We start from the raw sequence: 18,299 nt of genomic DNA on the forward strand, positions 1-18,299 counted from the left end.
GTCTCCTTCAATGTGATTTAATTCTGAGGTATTCTGTAACTTCTTGATATGATGAGATATTCTTGTTTTTTTCAGACAAGGCCATTGTTTTTATTGTAGTTTTCCATGTATTTTTTCTAAATGTAATCATTTAATATGTGGTCATCTTATGTTGTATTTTGTCTTGACTTGTATTTTTATAGCATTGATTTGTATATATTTTTTGCCTAATTCCACGTCTTTTGTTTTTGGTTTAGGACCAGGCTCCAGAAGACATGTTATAATCTCCAAGACATTTCAGTTATTATATTTACTTTGTTATGACACATGATTGATATATGATTTTTCCCCCTACAAACGTATGATGTTATAAATGTTTAATGATTTTATTGTTGGCCTGTCGTACCATGTACTTGTTAAAGCCTTTAAATATTTTCACTGTCTGATTCATGAGTGTTTTCAGTCAGTAGCGTGACTTTATTGGTCCAGGGGTGATTGATAGTATTTTGAGTGATGTCAGTCTGTAGTGTGACCTGGTTGGTCCACGTGGGTCACCCAACACATTTAAGATGGTCTATTCTATTGTCTTGTAAAATAACCTGATGAAGGTCTTTTCTTTCCAGGTCCTATGAATAACACCAACCTCACTTGAATTGTTGAGACCAGGCTGGTATGGTAATATAAATCCCATCACAGTAATACCAAATTCATCTTTTTTAAAAATAAAACATTTTATTTCTTGTTGGCACAATGCAACGCTAACATTTTTGTGCAACATTCATTGGTGAAAGGCTCCCATTGGTACCCTACAAAAATCAACTTCCGGGGAGACTTGATGAAACCATTTGAGGCAAAAACATGACAGAATAAATAATCTGCAAAAAAAGTAAGATCCAAACTCTACATCTTTTGCAGCAGCGTATTATCAAGTCTTGTTCACCCAAAATGCCTAGTCAGATTTAAGTGACAATAATTAAGAGTGTGAGAGTGTGTATGGATGTGGTTGGGTGGGTTCCTTTTGGGGGGAACTTAAAAAGCATTTATAACCACGTTCCTCCCAAAACCACCACGTTTGAGGTGTGTACAGTCGTTTGTCCCGTCTATAATCATGTTAACAGCTTGTTGGCGCCATTAGTCTGGAAACAATCATAAAGTTGTGGGACGCAGGGATAACAAATTGCATTGGTATATAATCCACAGCAGTACTGCAAATCTATGATTCTGAGCTGTTGCATGTGTGTTTTATCACTTTGGTAACGTTCTGTTGCAAGCAAGTGTTGGCTAATTATTATAATTAACACAGCAATGTGAAGTTTAGAGAGAGAAACTACCGAAGATCATAGCAAAAAAAAAAAACATGCAGATGCTTTTCCTCTTGGACTTTTCACAATGAAAACCGATGAATTTAGAATGATTACCAGTCGAAAGTCCTGGTTTTGCTCAGTGACATACAGTGTGGTTGAGGCGAAATTCATTTGTAATCTTGAGAAATTTATAAAAGAAGCATTTCACATTGTAATGTCAAATTAGGACTGACTGAAAATGTAACGGTCGCTTTCTTTGCGAGTGTATAGGTTCATTTCTGTATGACAGACAGAAGGTGGGTACTGCAAATGCCATCCCAAAACGGCAAGTCTAGTGCCTTTACAAAGTAGAAACTACAAACAGACCACATGACAGAAAACATAGGACAACCCTGATCCCTTTTTAACGTGTCACATCCCGGCTGTGATGCAAAATCAAATTATCAAAGATGAAACATGATTAATTAATCGAGGGGGTTTGTCCTATACAGCTCTAAATCCAAGGGCCTCCCTCAGTTCCTCTCATAGCTCCTCCCGTGCTGTACTGTCTAAAGGCGACTGGAGCACATCCGAGTTCTGGGCCTCGGTGCTGATCTCGGCCTGCTCGTGAGTTTTTCCCGAGCGCGCTCTGTCCCAGTCTGTACGGACCTTGTCATTATCCCACACTGTGGAGGTCTCAGTGTCGCTGATATACCCGTTGTCGCCTGTGTAGTGTGTTGGATACACCAGAAGAGGCTCGGCTGAAAATGCCTTCAGGTTCCTGGTTTCAAACTGTTCCATATAATCAGACCTGTGGAGGAGAATGAAATGTCAAGAAAAAGATGACACAAAAACATGTACAGTATTTGTTGTGTGTGCGTGTATTTGTAATAGGCAGAAAACACTTACACAGGATGCTTATTGAACATGATGGGAAGAAACTCATCCACTGGCAAAATCCTCTTGAGTGGTTCTGCTTTCAAAAGCTTCATCGCACCTTGTAACGATATCATATAACCTAGTGTCCAATACGAATAGTCCGCTTCCACTAAGTTGTGTATATTAGGCACGGCTTTCTCTGGGTGATCAATTTGCATTCTCTTGCGACCAATATAACTGGAAGAAAGAAACAGACAGGAGTGAAAAGAAACTGAATGGGCAAATACAGGTCAAATTCATGTGGAGGAACCACAAACTCACATGAGATCCCAGTCCAGTCCTTCTTCCTCCACCTCCCTCATCAAGTTCTTTAAGCGGCGTTTGAAGAAGATCTCAAAGCGCAGATCGTCTTCAATCACTAGGGAGGTGTCCAGACCTCGTTCCACAATCTAAGGCCAGACACAGATTTACCGATAAGTCACCCGTCTCTCTGATTCACCAATGTTCAAATGCTTTGCGTCTGAGGTTCACCTCTTTCCAGATGTTATAGTGGGAAAGGAAGCATCCTAGCTCTCCCTTTGTCAGTGGTCGACCATGATAGGGGTCACTGTAGCCAGGGAGCATGTGGATGCCCAAAGCATTAACTTCACTGATATTCATCGCTCTGAAATAGAGAACATTGGTAATGAGAACATGTGATCAACAAGTGCTAAATAAGTGTAAAGTACTCATTAAACGAAGCAAACTTACTTTCCATCTACAGCTGCAATGACCTTACATGCAATCTCCTGTTCGTATAATGTCCTCACCATACGGTCTCGGCGGTCTGTGCGCCTTTTTAGGTTTATCATAAACACCTACACAACAGGAGAGCCAGTGTAATTACTGATTTTTAACAGCAGGGGGGGGGCATTCAGCACAGAAAGTGGATAGAGGGCCATTTTTGCAGATTCCATCTTCACATCACTCCATACTCACCTCATCGAAGCCCATTTTGTCAGGTTGTTTTCTAGGAACAGGTATGTATTTGGAGGGCATCACTGGTGGATTTCGCACTACACAGTGAGAGGGAAGATGGATGCAGAAATGGTATAAATGATATACGGAAACCCATGCTGATAGTTATCATTAGATAAAGCAGCAGAAAGTAGAATACAGACTTAAAGCCAGAGGAAAAAAAGGAAGTTGAATGCAAAAGCAAACCCCTCTGCATGTCCGAATGCAAGCTACTCACCATTTGCCTCCAGCAAGGAGTGCAAGAAGCTGTCAGCTTCGTCTTGTAAAGTATTGTGGGCTCGCAGTGGAACGGGGAGTTGACCATAGGTCTCCTTATTACACACGAACATTTGGACATCTGTAGCGAGCAGAGGATGCAAACTTTAATATTTGTTGCAGCTGTGGTGGACAAAAGCAGTATCAGCACTACCGCCTTCGGTTTCAAGATCTTGATCCGTCTAGTGTGTGCATTTGTTTTAGAAGCAAGTGAAAGACAGAAGCAACTGTGTTTCTACACACAGCTGTTTGCAGGAGGCATAGTAATGAGGTAATGTATCTATTTGTGGCTATGTAAGACTTAACTGTAATATGACGATGGTGAAACAAAGTAAAATCTGTAAGCACCATTCATGCACCTAGGTTTCTGGTGCTCGATAACAGTAATGCTATGTCTTCACTATAATAAGCCAACAGCAACATACTGTAAAGCTCGGTAGCAAGGCCAACGTATGTTCGGTTAAAGCTAGTTCTGCTGACGTACCGCCAGACTATAGAGGAGCTTCTTTTCTCCGGCTGTGAGCCCTTCAGTTCATCTCCAGCACTCTACCATAAAAAAATGCTTTAGTTTTATGACTCATTATTTGGTAGGGAATCTGACCCGTGACAGGCATTAAGAATAACCTGATAGAAATAGCCAGTCTTCTCGCTGATGGTCTTGTTTGCTTATGTTGTTTATCATATAGAGGCATCAGTGTTTCATAACCAGTTAAAACTTACTGTAGTATGTTTAAAAAGGTTAAAGACAAATGTGTAACATCTTCGGATTAAGGCTCTGAATTGTGAAATACCTGCCATCCGGGCAGAGAAGGCAAACACAATGATGTCATCAAAAGCCCAGCTGTATTCTGGGTGTGGTGGGTGAAAGGCCAGCTGCCTGGACGCCTCTTTCCTCAGGTCTATCAAGAAGGTGGAGTGGACCATGGGAACTGCAAAACAGCCCCTACGCACATGCTTCCTCATAGGTATGTAGGCAGGGGTGCGCTTATAGTAACCCTGTGGAAGCAGATTAACAGTTGAATTTAGATTTTTTTTTAGATAAACCCTTAGAAAACACATGACATACATAAGCATGTACACCCAATCGTCAGCACAGTACCTGGGAGGTCATTCCACACCAGAAGTTTGAATAGGCTGCACGGGATTCAAGCATTGGAGCGATGATGGTCTTATTCTCTTTCATGAGCTTCCAGAGCACATCTGGATTGGTGAGGAGGTTGTCACAGTCCACCAACTACACAAGGAAGAGAAGATAAACTGTAAAATATGTTTGTCAATAGTCTGAGATGCAGATGTGGCACATCATGAACTGGTGCAGGCATCTTCAGGAAAAAATGGTCAAAACAGGTCACCAAGGCTAAATGGGCACTAAAACTGAGAACTAAAAAAAAACACAGGCTATTCATTTTAAGTTTTCAAGGGGGAAGGCTAAGAGTTTCCAAAAAAATTGTAGCACAGAATTATTGCAATTCTGGATATACTTTGCTTCAAAATTATACCCCACTGGAGCGCGACAATGTGGGCTGGGCCGGGGAATACAAATAGAAATGTGAACGGAGCTGCATGTTAAAATATGGTGGAGTCAAGCTTAGTGTCAGCGTATGGCTGCAGATGACCCAGACCAGATAACTTCAACCATAAGAGACACAAAAATATAACTGGGTCAATTTTCAACACCCTTCCTGGGGCTTAAATTACATTGTGGTGGTGCTTTGGACTCGTCTCTGTACTTCTGCTGCTATTACTGAACAATAAAGACAGTCTGGGTAGGAGCACTGGCTCAGTGCTTAAAATGGAAAATGTCTCAGTGTTACTGTGCTTTCTTTTTGCGCCTGTAAAGAATAGTCTTGTAGACCTACCATAAAGTAGTCCGCCCACATCTCACGAGCTGACTCCAGTGCTACTTGCCGAAGTTTCATAACATGCTCGTAACGGGAGTCCATCCACTGCTTCGGACCATCTTCATCCTGATAATGACTTAAAGAGACAGTCAGATACATGTCATTGATCTTATCAGCTCTGTGAGCCCTGTAGCAACATAATATTTCACTAGAAACTCTACTAAATAACCAACCTGGGTTCCTCTTTTGGCCTCCACTCCACATAATGGTAAAGGTTCTGCACCTTGACAAGCCAGTCACGCAGAAGGGTTGTGGTGTTGTCCTCGTTATGATCAGTTGCCACCCTGTCAATGTACAACAAAATGATCAGAATGAACTGCATTCAACACCAGAGGAGTTGAACATTATCCACAACTGAGAAACAGTAACAATGGTTGAATGTTGTGCTGCTGCCAGGCTGGATTCAAGCTGAGACAAGAGCTGAAAGACGATACCAAGACTCAATTAACAAAAGCCCAGTGTTCACTTTTTGTAAGCTCATTGTCTGCCGCTGTGAGAACTGACACAGGTGTTAATGAGACCAACATCACTGAACATAACACTGGATATCTAGTTGATATAATTTAGGGCAGCATATCAAACTTTGAACGTACTACAAAGAACTTTTAACTGGTTATGAAACAGTCTCAATGTATTACTAATGCCTCTATATGACCTACATAAGCAAGAAGATTGGCTATTTCTAAATAGTTACCATAGTTATTCTTCATGCCCATCAGTTAGATTCAGATTTATCCGGGTTAAACCATTCAGAAAATGAAAACTATTTTTTATGCAGAGTGTTGATGAGCTGAGGAAAGAAGCTGATCTGAGAAGCTGATGTACTTTGCCTCACTTTGTCCACAGGGACTGCCAGAATCAACAACAAAATGAAAGTTCCTTGTGAGAGCGTTAAAGATTGCCAAACAGCATTTCCCAGGAACCTTCAGAGGAACTAAGTGCCTTTCCACAGAAGAGCCAGGGTCAGAATACGATTCTGGCAAGAGTACTTTACTCCCCAAAAAGCCTGCTTGGGGTGGTGCTGTCCAAAGGTGGAGGATCTTTCGAGGTGGGGCTTGCAGCCTCAAACCATTTTGTTTTTTGTTCATTGTGCTTCAACACATTAACATCGATATCACAATCCTCCATGCCTACTGTTGTCGCCGTGTCCTAAAAATAATAATGCCTGTTTGCCACTTTGTATGGCGCCTTCGTTGTTGTATATTCCAACACAAACATTTCTTTTCGTCAGGGTGCTCATTTGCCTTGAATCTTCTTGGTGGGAACAAAGTCAACATCGAACTGAAGAAACCTTTTAGTTCCTTGAAACTAGGGCCGCAACTAACATGATGATGATGCAAACTGGCTGAAATCATGAGCGAGACAAATGAACATAAGTTAGACAGCTGGCATGTCTTTATCTAATTCTGGAGAAAAAGGAAATCCAGCCATGTGTTAACCAGAGAGTCATGACATCTGCTTGAATCTCTGTATTGAGAAAGTGGGGATGAATGCCACAACATCCACAGCTTTTCCTTTCTTAAGCCATCTAGTGTATTTTAGGTCACAAGTCTCTGCTGCATAAAGTGCAACAGCTGCAGTAAAGTCAGCTGAGGTTGTATTTTGCTAAACAGGATGAGAGCCAAGCTGGGTTATCTCGACAGATTTCACATGGACCTGTGAGAACACTGCAGCTCCCTGCTAAACCATTTCTTCACTCACTCCCGCCGTCCACTTTTCCAAAGTCTCAAACCTCACATTACACTGACTCTTCCGCCTCATGTTCAGCTTATATAAATATTGGTTAAGAAACATAGCTCTGGATCATGTATGACTGGTGCTCTAAACATACATCCACAAATGGTGTTTAACTTACATTTGCTCTATCGCTGCTCTAGTGGAGCAGAGATGTGGGGCTAATTGCAGACAACAGAGACTTAAATGACAGTTTGGCCAGTCCAGACTCTGAAGATTTGGCATGCTTACATGCTGCTGCTGCATAAAGCTTCAGTAAAAGGCTCACAGCATGTAGTGTTTACAACATCTCACGACTGTTTGAACTTTCCAGATGTAGCTGGATGTGCTTGGAGAACATGTCAAAACAAAACTTCCCTTACCTCAGACAAATCAGCACCAAACAAAATCGGAGAAATCAAACAGTTTCTCTTGTATAAAGTCTGTAAATAAAGTGTAAAGTTGTTCGTCAGGCTGATGAGCGAAGCGCAAACCTTTCTGTGCCCTCAAGGCATCCAGGCAAACTGCTCTGAGGGTTTCAGCACAAGGGGTTGTTGGAGCATGTTGAGTTATTATGTGAGAAACACCTCCCTTTCACTTCCCCTGACTTGTGCCTGAGCACGGCAGACAGATGTTTAAACAGTCTATAACATCTATTTGCTCTTCCCACTCAGTAATTGCCTTGGAAAGTTAAGTTTGTCACAAATTACAGATAGGGTGCGCAACGGTGTTTGGTCTGAAAATGGCCGACAGAATCGCGTTTACTGAGCCACAATTCAACTAGGTTTGAGTTTCCATAATTATTTAGCATGTAGGGCAAATATTCAAGACACTAAAATGGTAGAATAGAGGATAAACTGTGGGGTTTGTTTTCTATGGATATGCATTTTTTTCTGTCGATACAAATGGCCTAGTCTCTGCTTCTCTTGCTTTCATAAGATAACCGTAAATTTCACATTTCTGTTTTTTAGAAAAAAGTTCATAACCTGTAGTTTATGCACACCTGAGGGTTACAAAGGCTCATGTGTAGCGAACAAATAAAGATGATTCAAGATTACATATTCTTCTTCTTTGCTTTGTTTATAGGTGGATTGGTGGATCGAACAAACTTTCAAGGTGCAAACAACCACCAACTTTATCTGAGTTTGTAAATGCCGCACTTGAAAGCAGCTCTGTTTGTCAGCAGGAATTTTTCAGATACCGATAAATAGCTAATAATATGAATTTCCCAATATCGGTCGATAAATATCTGCATCTTTATTGTTTTCTGGTCGTATGCTTTAAATCCCACTTCTCTCCACAGTAATACGAACAGAGGGGGCTCCCTGGGGCTCAAGCTTTACAAGATGGAGATCCATGTGTTTAAAAAAATGTGTGTGGTCCCTGAAATGATCTAGTGGGAGACACACACAGAGGCCTAACTGGCTGTCAGGAGGTGAAGACTGGAGGTATGTGTCTAAGACCCGTGCTTGTGTATTGATGGACAGTGCAGACATCACAATGCTGCTCTTTGTTAGGACTTGTATGTTAAATGGCACAGCTCCCCTCGTGGACAGATCAGTCCCGTCCCCTCCCCTCCACGTATACAGATCAATGCATGGCCGATCGGATGCGCACGGTGACCAGATGCGCTCACCTCTGCTCAGCAGCGGCCACAGGAGACACACGTTCATCAGTGATGTGCAGTCCACTTCACTTCATTGTTGTTTCCCTGCTTGATTAAATGTGTCGGACGGTTTTTAACTCGCAGCACATTTTATTACCATTAATGTCCATATTAGCCACAGTGTCTCTGTGGATCCACCCCTTTCCGATCGCTTCAGCCAAAAAAGCCGAACGAGCAGCAATGACACGTTTTCACGAGATTAGTTTCCTCCAGAAAGACAAAACTTAAACTTTTAATGATCTTAGCTACAAACTGGAACTTTACTTCTTAGCTGCTTACTAGCTTATAAGAAAATAAGACACCTTGGAGGAGTAAACAACTCACCACAGAGCCATACGGTCCTTGGGATAGTTGAGACGCTCAATAGTGCCGAGGAAATACGGCAAAGAGTGCTCGGAGTTCCTGCAGACGAGGGCGAGGAGAACCCGGGGAGCGAGCAGCGGAGACTCGGGGTTCCAGCGCTCCTCCGCGAAATATCCCCGGGCAGGACTGCAGCAGGACAGGAGCAGGAGGAGCGGGGCGGCGGGGAGGCAGGCGAGCCCGAACATGGCGGCAGTAAATTAACTAATAGTTAAAGCATTAATCTAAAGTACGTGCTGTTTTAAAGAGGTGTCTCTTTACTTTGCGCAGTCATCACACAGAGGAGCAAAAAAAAAAATATAAATCTGTGCAGCAGCTCCTGATGTGACAACACCGCGAAGTTGAGCTTTAAAGGGGTGGGATGAATAATTTTAAAGGGGATGGGCTTGTGACCGTGAATGCACAGTCAAAAAAAAAAAAGAAAGAAAAAGAAAAGAAAAAGAGAGAAAACCGGTGGGCAAATGTTTTATTAGGATTTTATTCGTTTCATTTATAATAAAAAACAACTAAGTAACAAAGGAATGCTGTGGGACTGGATTTTCTATTTTACAAAGAGCAGTGAAGGCAACTCAGAAACATTTTACAGTATATTGATGATGATGTCAGATTAATGGACCCAATACATGAAAAATTGCTAGTTTTTTTACTGATTAGATGTTTTATTATTTATCTACCCTTGCTGGGTTTATCTTATCTCTATCTATTTTCTTGCCTGTATCTTAGATCTTTCCAATAATCTGTTTATCTTTTCTGTTTAAGCCTACTACATAGTTGTTGCTTGCCATGTCACAACTATTTCATTGCTCAGATTTATCTTGCGTTACACTGTGACTCTGACTCACCATGAATCTAATTTACATCCAAGAAATTATTTTATTCAGTGCACTCTTGAATAAAGACTTCACTTCTGACACACAACCTGCAATAAGTGCTAAATGTAATGCTTAAAATTACAAAGTGGCCTCAGTGTTTTTTTGTCCTTTATCCTTACATCCTATCTCATTATCTCACCTACATAAACCAACAGCACTCTCATGTGAAGGTAGGAATGTACTGCACTATTTTCCAATCTCTTCATTCACGCTGTAACATCAGTGGTGGCTCTAGAGTTTGGCCCCGGAGCCGGGCCTCTCGACCTGGATGGTTAAGGAGGCGGCTGCAGGGTCGTCAACAAGCCAGAACAGCTCGCCGTTAGTCGGGACAACACGTGCCGCTGGGAAAGCTGGACCCTCTCTGCCCTCCAGCACTTCCTGCAAGATAAGGCTCACTGTGTTACAATGCAACAGCAATGATAAAAATACACATATCTCTGCTGAACCTGCAGTTTGTAAAAGCACAAATCCAGAAATGTTTTTTAATCAGTTGTGATCGAATAGATATATTCATCTGTTTTCTTCACTTTCCCAAGTCCCATCATGGTTTCTACTACTGAATCCTGCAATTACCCCACAGAGCATGGTTAATTACATTTTCTGCATTGTTCTATCTCATCTTCGTCTCATATTTAATGGGTTTTGTGTCTGAACCTGGCCGAGGCTGATTTATTGTGTGGAAATAGCTGGGTTTTATGATTCAGAACTTGAAATGTGCATCTTCAATAAAAGCCTCTAAATGTTACCTTCAAAACGGGTGCTTTGCTTCCTCCTGTTGACACAAAAGCCACACAGCGCGCAGAGTTCACCACTGGGAAAGTCATAGTTACACGCTGTGGCGGTGGTTTGGGAGAGTCGCTGATGGGGGCCACAATCTTCTTGGTTTCCTGAATTTGGAGCACACGCAAACGCAGTCATATATCACGCGTAATGCTTACAGTCGCTAAGAAGTAGCAATGGGACAACCACAACCCAACTGTATACACCAACTGTCAAATACATGATGCAACATGAGCCAGACTGCCTCGCAGGAGTGTAGCATGTAGGGGTGTCAGAGGAGACCACAAAGACCAAGTTGTGCTTAAATAAAAGCTATAAATGATCCATACATAGTGAAGGGAGTGTTTTCAAAATTACAGACAAAATACACATTATTATTTTAGACTAGCACATCAGGAAAAACATCAAAGAGTAAATCCCAACATGCCTCCAGACCTCAACTAGTAGCTCTGCCAGAATTAAACTAAATAATGTGTTTCATATGACAACTGCGGGAAAAATACATACGACTGAGAAAAAATACATACGACTGAGAATACAAAATACATATGTCTGTAACCGAGAGGTCACATTTAAAGCAACATCTGCCGAATACCAGCAACCTTATAATTCAATAAGCTGCGGCTAATGTATAGGCATTCTTTAAACAGAGAAACCAATATAGTTCAACATCAAGAAGTGAAGTGGTGGTTTAAGGACCACAATGTTACAAAATATAAGAAACATGTGTGTTTTATTAAAATATGAAACATTCCTTTCACACAGCTAGAATCCCTAATTGGTTTAATCAGCTGAATCATATTAAGTCTGAGATGTGCCTGGTGGAGAATCAGAGCAGGGGTATCTTTCTGCATTCACCCTTTTTCATAAGAACTCAGTACACATACAGTCAAAAATAAATTATATTCACGTTCCTACTATATGTTTGGAGTACAGCCAGTACTTTCCAACTTCCTCAAAAGTAGGGAGGGTTAGGGAATTCTTACGTTTGCCATTTTAATAAGAATAATTCTTCTTATTAAAAGTGAACTTCGTAAATTTCAGGCATAAACTAACATTCATCAGTTTTCACTCATTCATTAATATTTTGCCTCTGTCCCTTAGAGTCTGTGCACGCCACTTCACTATATTTGTTGGCCTCTCAATGGTGAATTATGTTGCGACCCCCATGAACAATGGAAAAATACATCATGGAAAAACTTTAAAACTTTCCCTAAGAAACAAGAATTCTTTCCAGGACATCTGAGTATTTCTTTCTCTTCTCCATTCATCGGTTTTCTCTCACTCATTGAGGAGGTTAACTCACAGCAGTGCAATAGACTACATGCTGTATAGTGCCAGAAGGAAGTTGTCGTGACTAAAAAGGTTGAAAAATGGTCTTAAATCGGGAGAAATACAGGACAATTGTGACCCAATGAATAAACCAGTCTCGCGGGAAAATCGGGAGGGTTGTCAAGTATGGTATAGGCCTCACCTCCAGAAGAGGGTGCTCTGGGAAGAGGGAACAGGTGTGTCCATCAGGCCCCATACCCAGCAGTAGCAGGTCAAACACAGGGAAATCGTCATCAGGGAAGACCTGCATGTTTAAAACAATCCTGTAAATTTTATGCTTAATGTTGCGCTCTCAAACAACAAGTCTATGTGAATGTAAGCAGAACTGATCACAGGACATTAACAGATATTACACCTCCTTTAGTTTGCGTGTATAGTCCTCAGCACACTCGTTTACTGGCAGAGAGGAGTTGATGGTTAAGATCCCGCTGTCCGGGATGTTGACCTTGGAAAACAAATGACTCTGGAAAAGAAACAAAGTGTTACATGTGACCCCATTGTAGGAGAAAAAACATGAATTAATGTAGCCATGACACAAGAAAACAAACCTTGTAGAGCCCATAGGTGCTCTCAGGATCGTCAAAGGGAACCAGTCGCTCATCACAGAAACCAACCACCCACTTGCTGCAGTCCAGGTCTGGCAGGGCGACCAGCTCTTTGCCCAGCATGGACACAAGACTTCCTCCGGAGAGCCCCAGGGTGAACCTGCCACGAGAGGTGATGGCCTTCTCTGCACGGGATGTCACCAGCTGGGCCAGCACCGGTCCAAGCTCTGCTGAGGAGGGGAAGACAACCACTCTTCTGGCAGCCATGAGAGATGTGTGTGATTAAAGGAGTTACTAGGTAGAAGAGAAAGGAAGAAAAACTGGTTTTGAGCAATATAGAAGGAAGTCCATTACAACACAACCTGTACTTCATCATATGTCTCTAAATATTCTCCACTGAAGTGATTGTTTTGGTATATTAAAGCCCTATGTTTCATAATATATACTTCTAAATATATACCACCGTTAACTATATAGTGCACTGTAATAAGGCTGAGGCAGTGCAAACACAGGACAGGAGACAAAAGCTACAGACTCCAGCTATTTCTGCATGATAACGCATCAGAAACTACCAGGAAGACGCCAGAGAAACGATGCTTATTTACTGACATCTCAAACAACCGTAACGTTTTAGCTTTAACCGCGCAGTTTCCCAAAAGACGAAGTTTCTTTACCAAGAGGGGAGAGTCTCAGGTGCAGACTGTCATGAGGAGGATTTTCAGTCGGCAAATCTAATTCCACGCACTACTTCCTGAATCGAGTTCCCACCGGCCAATCACATTCTGTGCGTACACCGCGCTGCATTCTGGTCAGTGGAGTTCCTCACTAAGTAGCTGCGACGACACAAAAAAGTCAGCGTACGGATTAAGAAGTTGAAAACCAGGCACTTAACGGAACATATCAGGAGATTTGGGAGATTTTCACACAACACCGATGGACAATGGAGCACATGAAGGCAGATGTGTCAGTACCACAGCTCATTTTGTAGTTTAAAGTGAGTGCGATGCTCCCTCCCAGCCGCTAGGTGGCTACACTGGACCCAACTCACTTGCATGAGTTTTGAAGAGACACTCATGCGTGTACCTTGTGGGCATGTTCAGCTCTTGCTGTGTAACGCGTTGTAACTTCATTTTACAGTGAACGTTAGGACCCCGCGAGTGCCACAACTCGTCCGCGTGCCCCTCGCCTGCGAACAGGAACCTTGCAAAACCATGTCGGCGGTCTTCTCCTTCCAGACGCAGCTCGTCTCCATCATGGACGCGTTATCCAAAACAGCTGTGATGGAAATAAGCAAACTGGTGGAGATCGAGTCGAAGATGCTGAAAATAGAGATAACTCGAGGGCGGAACGAGATAGCCTCGCTCACAGAGAAACTGCAGCTGATGGAGAAATTGCTTTACATTGCACAGGGGAGCAGGCAGGACGCGGCTGCTGCCGGCTGCTCAGCGGTGAGGGACGGCTCAGAGGACGGACTGCTGGAGCCTGACAGGACAAGACCTGCCATGAAAAGGTAGGCTTGCTGATTCCTGTGTGTAGCCTGTAGGTAGGTGGTGTGTCTGTGTGTCCCTCGTGACCTTTGCTGTCAGCTGCACCCTGTGTCGTGTATCCAATCTAAGTTTATTACATCCTAGTGAGAGCCCATGGGAGAGCATAACTTCGTCCACTGAGAGGAGCAGTTTGCATCCAGGTGAAGAGCATGCAGCAGCTGACGTGAGTCCTGCACGGGTCACATTACATCACTGTTTTGTACTGTGTGTTTTTTATTTGGTGCAATTCATTGACTGTTTTCTCATCAGCTGCCAAATCCACCAAAAGAGCAGCACGAATTGATTGTTGTAAAGGAAGAGCCGACAGAGTTGGACAGCGGAGACGCTGAACAAGAAAGGACAAGTGAAAACAGTGAGTATTAAATGGCTGCACAGCAATTTAAAAAGGTGTGAACCGCTGACTCGGGAGATTACCTGTTAATATCATTAAATGGACCTTGAGTGTTGTATAAATAATGAGTCAAAACTTCAGCAGCACTTGTAGTTTAAAGAACATGTTACTGTCGTCAATGTAAAAAAACTTCCACATTTTAACATGCTCATATGCTGTCAACAGGAAGGGAATCGGTCACAGACGCCCAGAAGAGTCCAGAACTGATGCAGCGTCTTAAACCCGTCGCAGAACATCAGCAGCCTCTGTTTCCTGACAGCTTTGTGATCCTGAGCACCCAGTCGTCTCTCGCTGGACCCGGGCGGAGGGAAACGCAGTGGAATCCGCAGCTCACACCTACACACACAAACCCAGATGCTGGGAAAGGCTTGGCTCAAAACGTTGCCTCCCAAAGCTTAAGCGTGCTCAGGAACATGAAGCTTCACAACTTGAGGAACTCGGCTGCCAAGAGGTTCGGCTGCTTGCAGTGCGGCAAGAGCTTCAGATGCTTTAGCCAGCTTGAAATACACCAAAGAAGTCACACAGGAGAGAAACCGTTCAGGTGCACACTGTGTGGAAAGAGATACGCACAAAAGGGGCATCTGTACACACACCAGCGCACACACACCGGGGAGAAGCCATACCGCTGTCCTATTTGTGGAAAGGGCTTTATTCAGAAATGCACTCTCGATATGCATCAGCGCACACATACCGGAGAAAAACCTTATGTTTGTATCAAATGTGGTAAGGGTTTTACAAAGAACTGTAACCTGAAAAAACACCTGGCAGTACACCTAGATCCTAGTTTGAACATGTATGGTAGTGAATCCAACGCACCGACGTTTAGTGGGACGTTCATAAATGGAACCACTTAAAACAGCCAGTCGAATGTCTCCTCCTGCTGTTTGACTGAAATATTTTGTGCATAATAAAGATATCTTTGCTCCAGATTGTGTATCACCTGCTTTTACTACCCAAATGTTCCAGTGTATGAAAATAATGTTTTATATGTCTCAACCAATCACCTTCCAAACTGCCCAAACACAGCACTTTATGTGAGCGGACTGACAACTGAACTAATCAATAAATCACTCTTGTGTTATTGATAATTGTCAGTACTAACTAAATTGAAAGCATCCCATGACTCTACAGGTATCAAAGCTAGAGGCTACAAATGGGTGGACAATCAATAGCCAACATAAAAATGCCACTGAGCGTGTCAACACTGATGGAGCTGCTCAGGAGTCAACAGATAATAAATCCTCACTGGGGGCACTGTGTGACACGAAGGATAAATCTGCCACATCTATTTATTAGGCAACATTGCAGCCAGAGGTGGTGTGTGATATATTTGGTGCACAGCTTTGAGTCGGTGTTAAGAACGTGGAAACACTTGAAACAAAAATAGTTTGGTCTCATACACCTCTGATTACTGATCGTTTTTAAAAGAAAAACTATTATCAGTGCTGATATTACTGTTGTTATTTTTTAAACAACCACGGTAATAATTACTGATATTGGAATTAATAGGCCAACAGTTTTGCTGATATTAATTGTGTTGAAAACATTAAATGTAGTGTTGCAATTCCTCCATGTGACCCTTTCAAAATAAAACAGTCAAATGAGACACTCCTGTTTCTAATAATCTGCCCACTGTGTGTCAATTCACAAGAGTAGTTGTCATTTAAGGGCTGTACCAAGACGGATGATATTATTAAAGATGTAATTCAGAATAGTAAAAACAAGAATATATTATACCATTTTTGAAAAAAAAGTAGAGTAAATCTGGGACACATGAGCCTTCAAGTGAGAAGGTACATGCAGCCTCCACGCGTTGTTACAAGTGGCAGCGTTTTGGACATGAGGAGAAAGAGGATGTGGACAATGTGGAGGGAACCATGACTTTTATCCAATGTCATGCTAAAGAAAATGAAATGCTGTAACGGTGGTGGAAACCATGTGACTTCCTCCAGGCAGTGTCACCATCACACACTGGCTGTGGAAATTTAAAAAGTGAGAAAAGAGAGCTGGGGGGAAGCAAATGGCAGAAGTGGACACCTTCAGAAAAGGTCTCTCTCTCTCAGGAACTTGCTATCAATAAAACTTAAACCCTTTACTGATATGAGAAGCGAAGGCTAACTTGTGCTTCCATTTGGTTACAAAGACAAAACATAGGAAATATTCTTCATTACATATTTTTAAACATTTACTTATTTTAATTTTTTAAAATTGGGTTGGGTTGTTGAGGTAATGAACCACAGACCACCTCTCAGATGTTTGTCTTCTGCAGCTCTCTCCAGGTCCTCCTCCACCTCTGCTTTTCATAAAAGCAAAAAGCCAATGACAACAGGGGTGTTGATAGAAAAATTTATTTTTTCATTGTTTTAACAAGCAGAAAACATGTGTGAGACTTCTATAGCTAAGACATTTAAATGGGGGGAAAAAGACATTTTAATATGGTATTTACATATTATTTGTCTTGTAAGAATTCAAAGTACATATTTAAAGCTCACAGATCAAATCCCTTTTTCTATGGTCAGTTGCTTTCTCTGGCCAGCAGGTGTCACTGTTGTCATACGGGAAATACAGCACTCAGCTCTGAGTCACACTTGGGGCCTAAATTTCCTAAAAGACAGTCTTTCTTTCTCTGAACTCTTTGAGGTTAAACTGGTCCCATTGAGCTTATTTCTTGTCATCTGGTGCAGGTTTGTTCAGGTTGTTTTTAAAAGTAGCAAACAATATCTGTAGAAACAAATGAGTCAGAGTATTCAAACAAAACTCAATAGCCTTAAAAAAAAGCACAGGATTGAAAATAATATAAACTCGAGATACTAGATGGTAAATGCTCACTTCGGCCTCTTTGGATTTCATATTGTGAAGTCATGTTTTTTCCTCTGTTGCTGCACCTCGGTCGGATCAGTGCGAGAAATTCTCACACTTACTGAAGTAAAATTATTAATAGCACAGCTTACACATACTGTGTTACAAGTAAAGATCCTGCCTTCAACAGTAAAAGATCAAACCTGTGAGAATAAAAATACACAAAGTACAAAAAGTACTTACTTACTGTTGCTGTTATTGATGCACTGAGGTGAACTAACACGTGAATGTGTGGTCTGTTTTAACAAGTTTACAAACTGCCAGGTTAATATATTAATATCATGATTCATTTGTCACTAATATTTTAAATCTGAATCAAATGAATGTAGTTGAGTAAAAAGTACAATATCAGAGAATGAGTTTAAAGATTTTGTTTTAAAAGAAACAATAACTCACCTGTAAACAAAGAGGAGATGGATGAGTGACATAAATAAACCTTTTATTGTTAATATTATTTTTTTCTGCACATTTTTTGTTTGTGTCAAACACTTTGAATTGCATTTCTTCTATGTTTATTTGTAAAAGTGATCGTCTCTGCAGATACAGTTTGTAATGAAATCACTGCTGAACAAAGGTCCCAGTTTAAAAACAGCAATTTAGATTTATTATAGTATCATTCATGTTTTATTACTGTTATAGGATTCTCTATGAAGAATGATTCTGTGGCCTCCTGTTCATGTGATTCAGCAAAACACACACACTCACACACACACACACACACACACACACACACACACACACACACACACACACACACACACACACACACACATACACGGCCAGCAAAAGCTGCCAGTGTCTTAAGAAAAACAGTCATTCCTTGCATTTATGCCAGATTTTCTATAGGCAGCTAGAGGCCAAACTGAAGAGTCAGAAAGCCTTTGCCAGGGAGGTTATGACTTCACCTGTGTCCATTTGTT

At 41.7% G+C, this 18,299-nt stretch overlaps 3 protein-coding genes across 3 annotated transcripts; 1 reads left to right on the top strand and 2 right to left on the bottom strand.

Annotated features, from left to right (window-relative positions):
* Positions 1-1,219: 1,219 nt before the first annotated feature.
* On the bottom strand, positions 1,220-9,393 carry colgalt1a (collagen beta(1-O)galactosyltransferase 1a). Its single transcript, XM_084371695.1, has 12 exons — positions 9,018-9,393; positions 5,488-5,598; positions 5,273-5,390; positions 4,513-4,647; positions 4,205-4,409; positions 3,376-3,495; positions 3,120-3,196; positions 2,892-2,998; positions 2,673-2,805; positions 2,463-2,590; positions 2,172-2,378; positions 1,220-2,073 (listed from the first exon to the last, which is right to left on the bottom strand). Exons 1-12 carry the CDS (start codon positions 9,239-9,241, stop codon positions 1,806-1,808), a joined length of 1,833 nt encoding a protein of 610 aa, XP_084227821.1. The 5' UTR covers positions 9,242-9,393; the 3' UTR covers positions 1,220-1,805.
* A 109-nt stretch (positions 9,394-9,502) lies between these two features.
* On the bottom strand, positions 9,503-13,362 carry pgls (6-phosphogluconolactonase). Its single transcript, XM_084370788.1, has 6 exons — positions 13,257-13,362; positions 12,586-12,876; positions 12,393-12,500; positions 12,180-12,281; positions 10,672-10,812; positions 9,503-10,303 (listed from the first exon to the last, which is right to left on the bottom strand). Exons 2-6 carry the CDS (start codon positions 12,847-12,849, stop codon positions 10,157-10,159), a joined length of 762 nt encoding a protein of 253 aa, XP_084226914.1. The 5' UTR covers positions 12,850-12,876; positions 13,257-13,362; the 3' UTR covers positions 9,503-10,156.
* Positions 13,363-13,597: 235 nt separating this feature from the next.
* Positions 13,598-15,447, top strand: LOC311267839 (uncharacterized protein). The gene is made up of 4 exons (XM_084371081.1): positions 13,598-14,092; positions 14,214-14,292; positions 14,379-14,481; positions 14,686-15,447. Exons 1-4 carry the CDS (start codon positions 13,794-13,796, stop codon positions 15,372-15,374), a joined length of 1,170 nt encoding a protein of 389 aa, XP_084227207.1. The 5' UTR covers positions 13,598-13,793; the 3' UTR covers positions 15,375-15,447.
* Positions 15,448-18,299: the final 2,852 nt, after the last annotated feature.

This window comes from Pagrus pagrus, assembly GCF_965226575.1.
Source record: "Pagrus pagrus genome assembly, chromosome: 13".
In the NCBI taxonomy this organism is placed as follows: Eukaryota; Metazoa; Chordata; class Actinopteri; order Spariformes; family Sparidae; genus Pagrus; species Pagrus pagrus.

Coding starts and splice junctions, on each gene's coding strand:
- colgalt1a (XM_084371695.1), bottom strand. CDS start 9,241: ATGTTCGGGCTCGCCTGCCTCCCCGCCGCCCCGCTCCTCCTGCTCCTG. Junction 2,379..2,462: donor GGACTGGACTGGGATCTCAT/GTGAGTTTGTGG, acceptor TCTTTCTTCCAG/TTATATTGGTCGCAAGAGAA. Junction 2,074..2,171: donor ATGTTCAATAAGCATCCTGT/GTAAGTGTTTTC, acceptor TCTCCTCCACAG/GTCTGATTATATGGAACAGT.
- pgls (XM_084370788.1), bottom strand. CDS start 12,849: ATGGCTGCCAGAAGAGTGGTTGTCTTCCCCTCCTCAGCAGAGCTTGGA. Junction 12,501..12,585: donor GCACCTATGGGCTCTACAAG/GTTTGTTTTCTT, acceptor TTTCTTTTCCAG/AGTCATTTGTTTTCCAAGGT. Junction 10,304..10,671: donor GCAAAGCACCCGTTTTGAAG/GTAACATTTAGA, acceptor CTTATCTTGCAG/GAAGTGCTGGAGGGCAGAGA.
- LOC311267839 (XM_084371081.1), top strand. CDS start 13,794: ATGTCGGCGGTCTTCTCCTTCCAGACGCAGCTCGTCTCCATCATGGAC. Junction 14,293..14,378: donor AAGAGCATGCAGCAGCTGAC/GTGAGTCCTGCA, acceptor TTTTCTCATCAG/CTGCCAAATCCACCAAAAGA. Junction 14,482..14,685: donor AGAAAGGACAAGTGAAAACA/GTGAGTATTAAA, acceptor TGCTGTCAACAG/GAAGGGAATCGGTCACAGAC.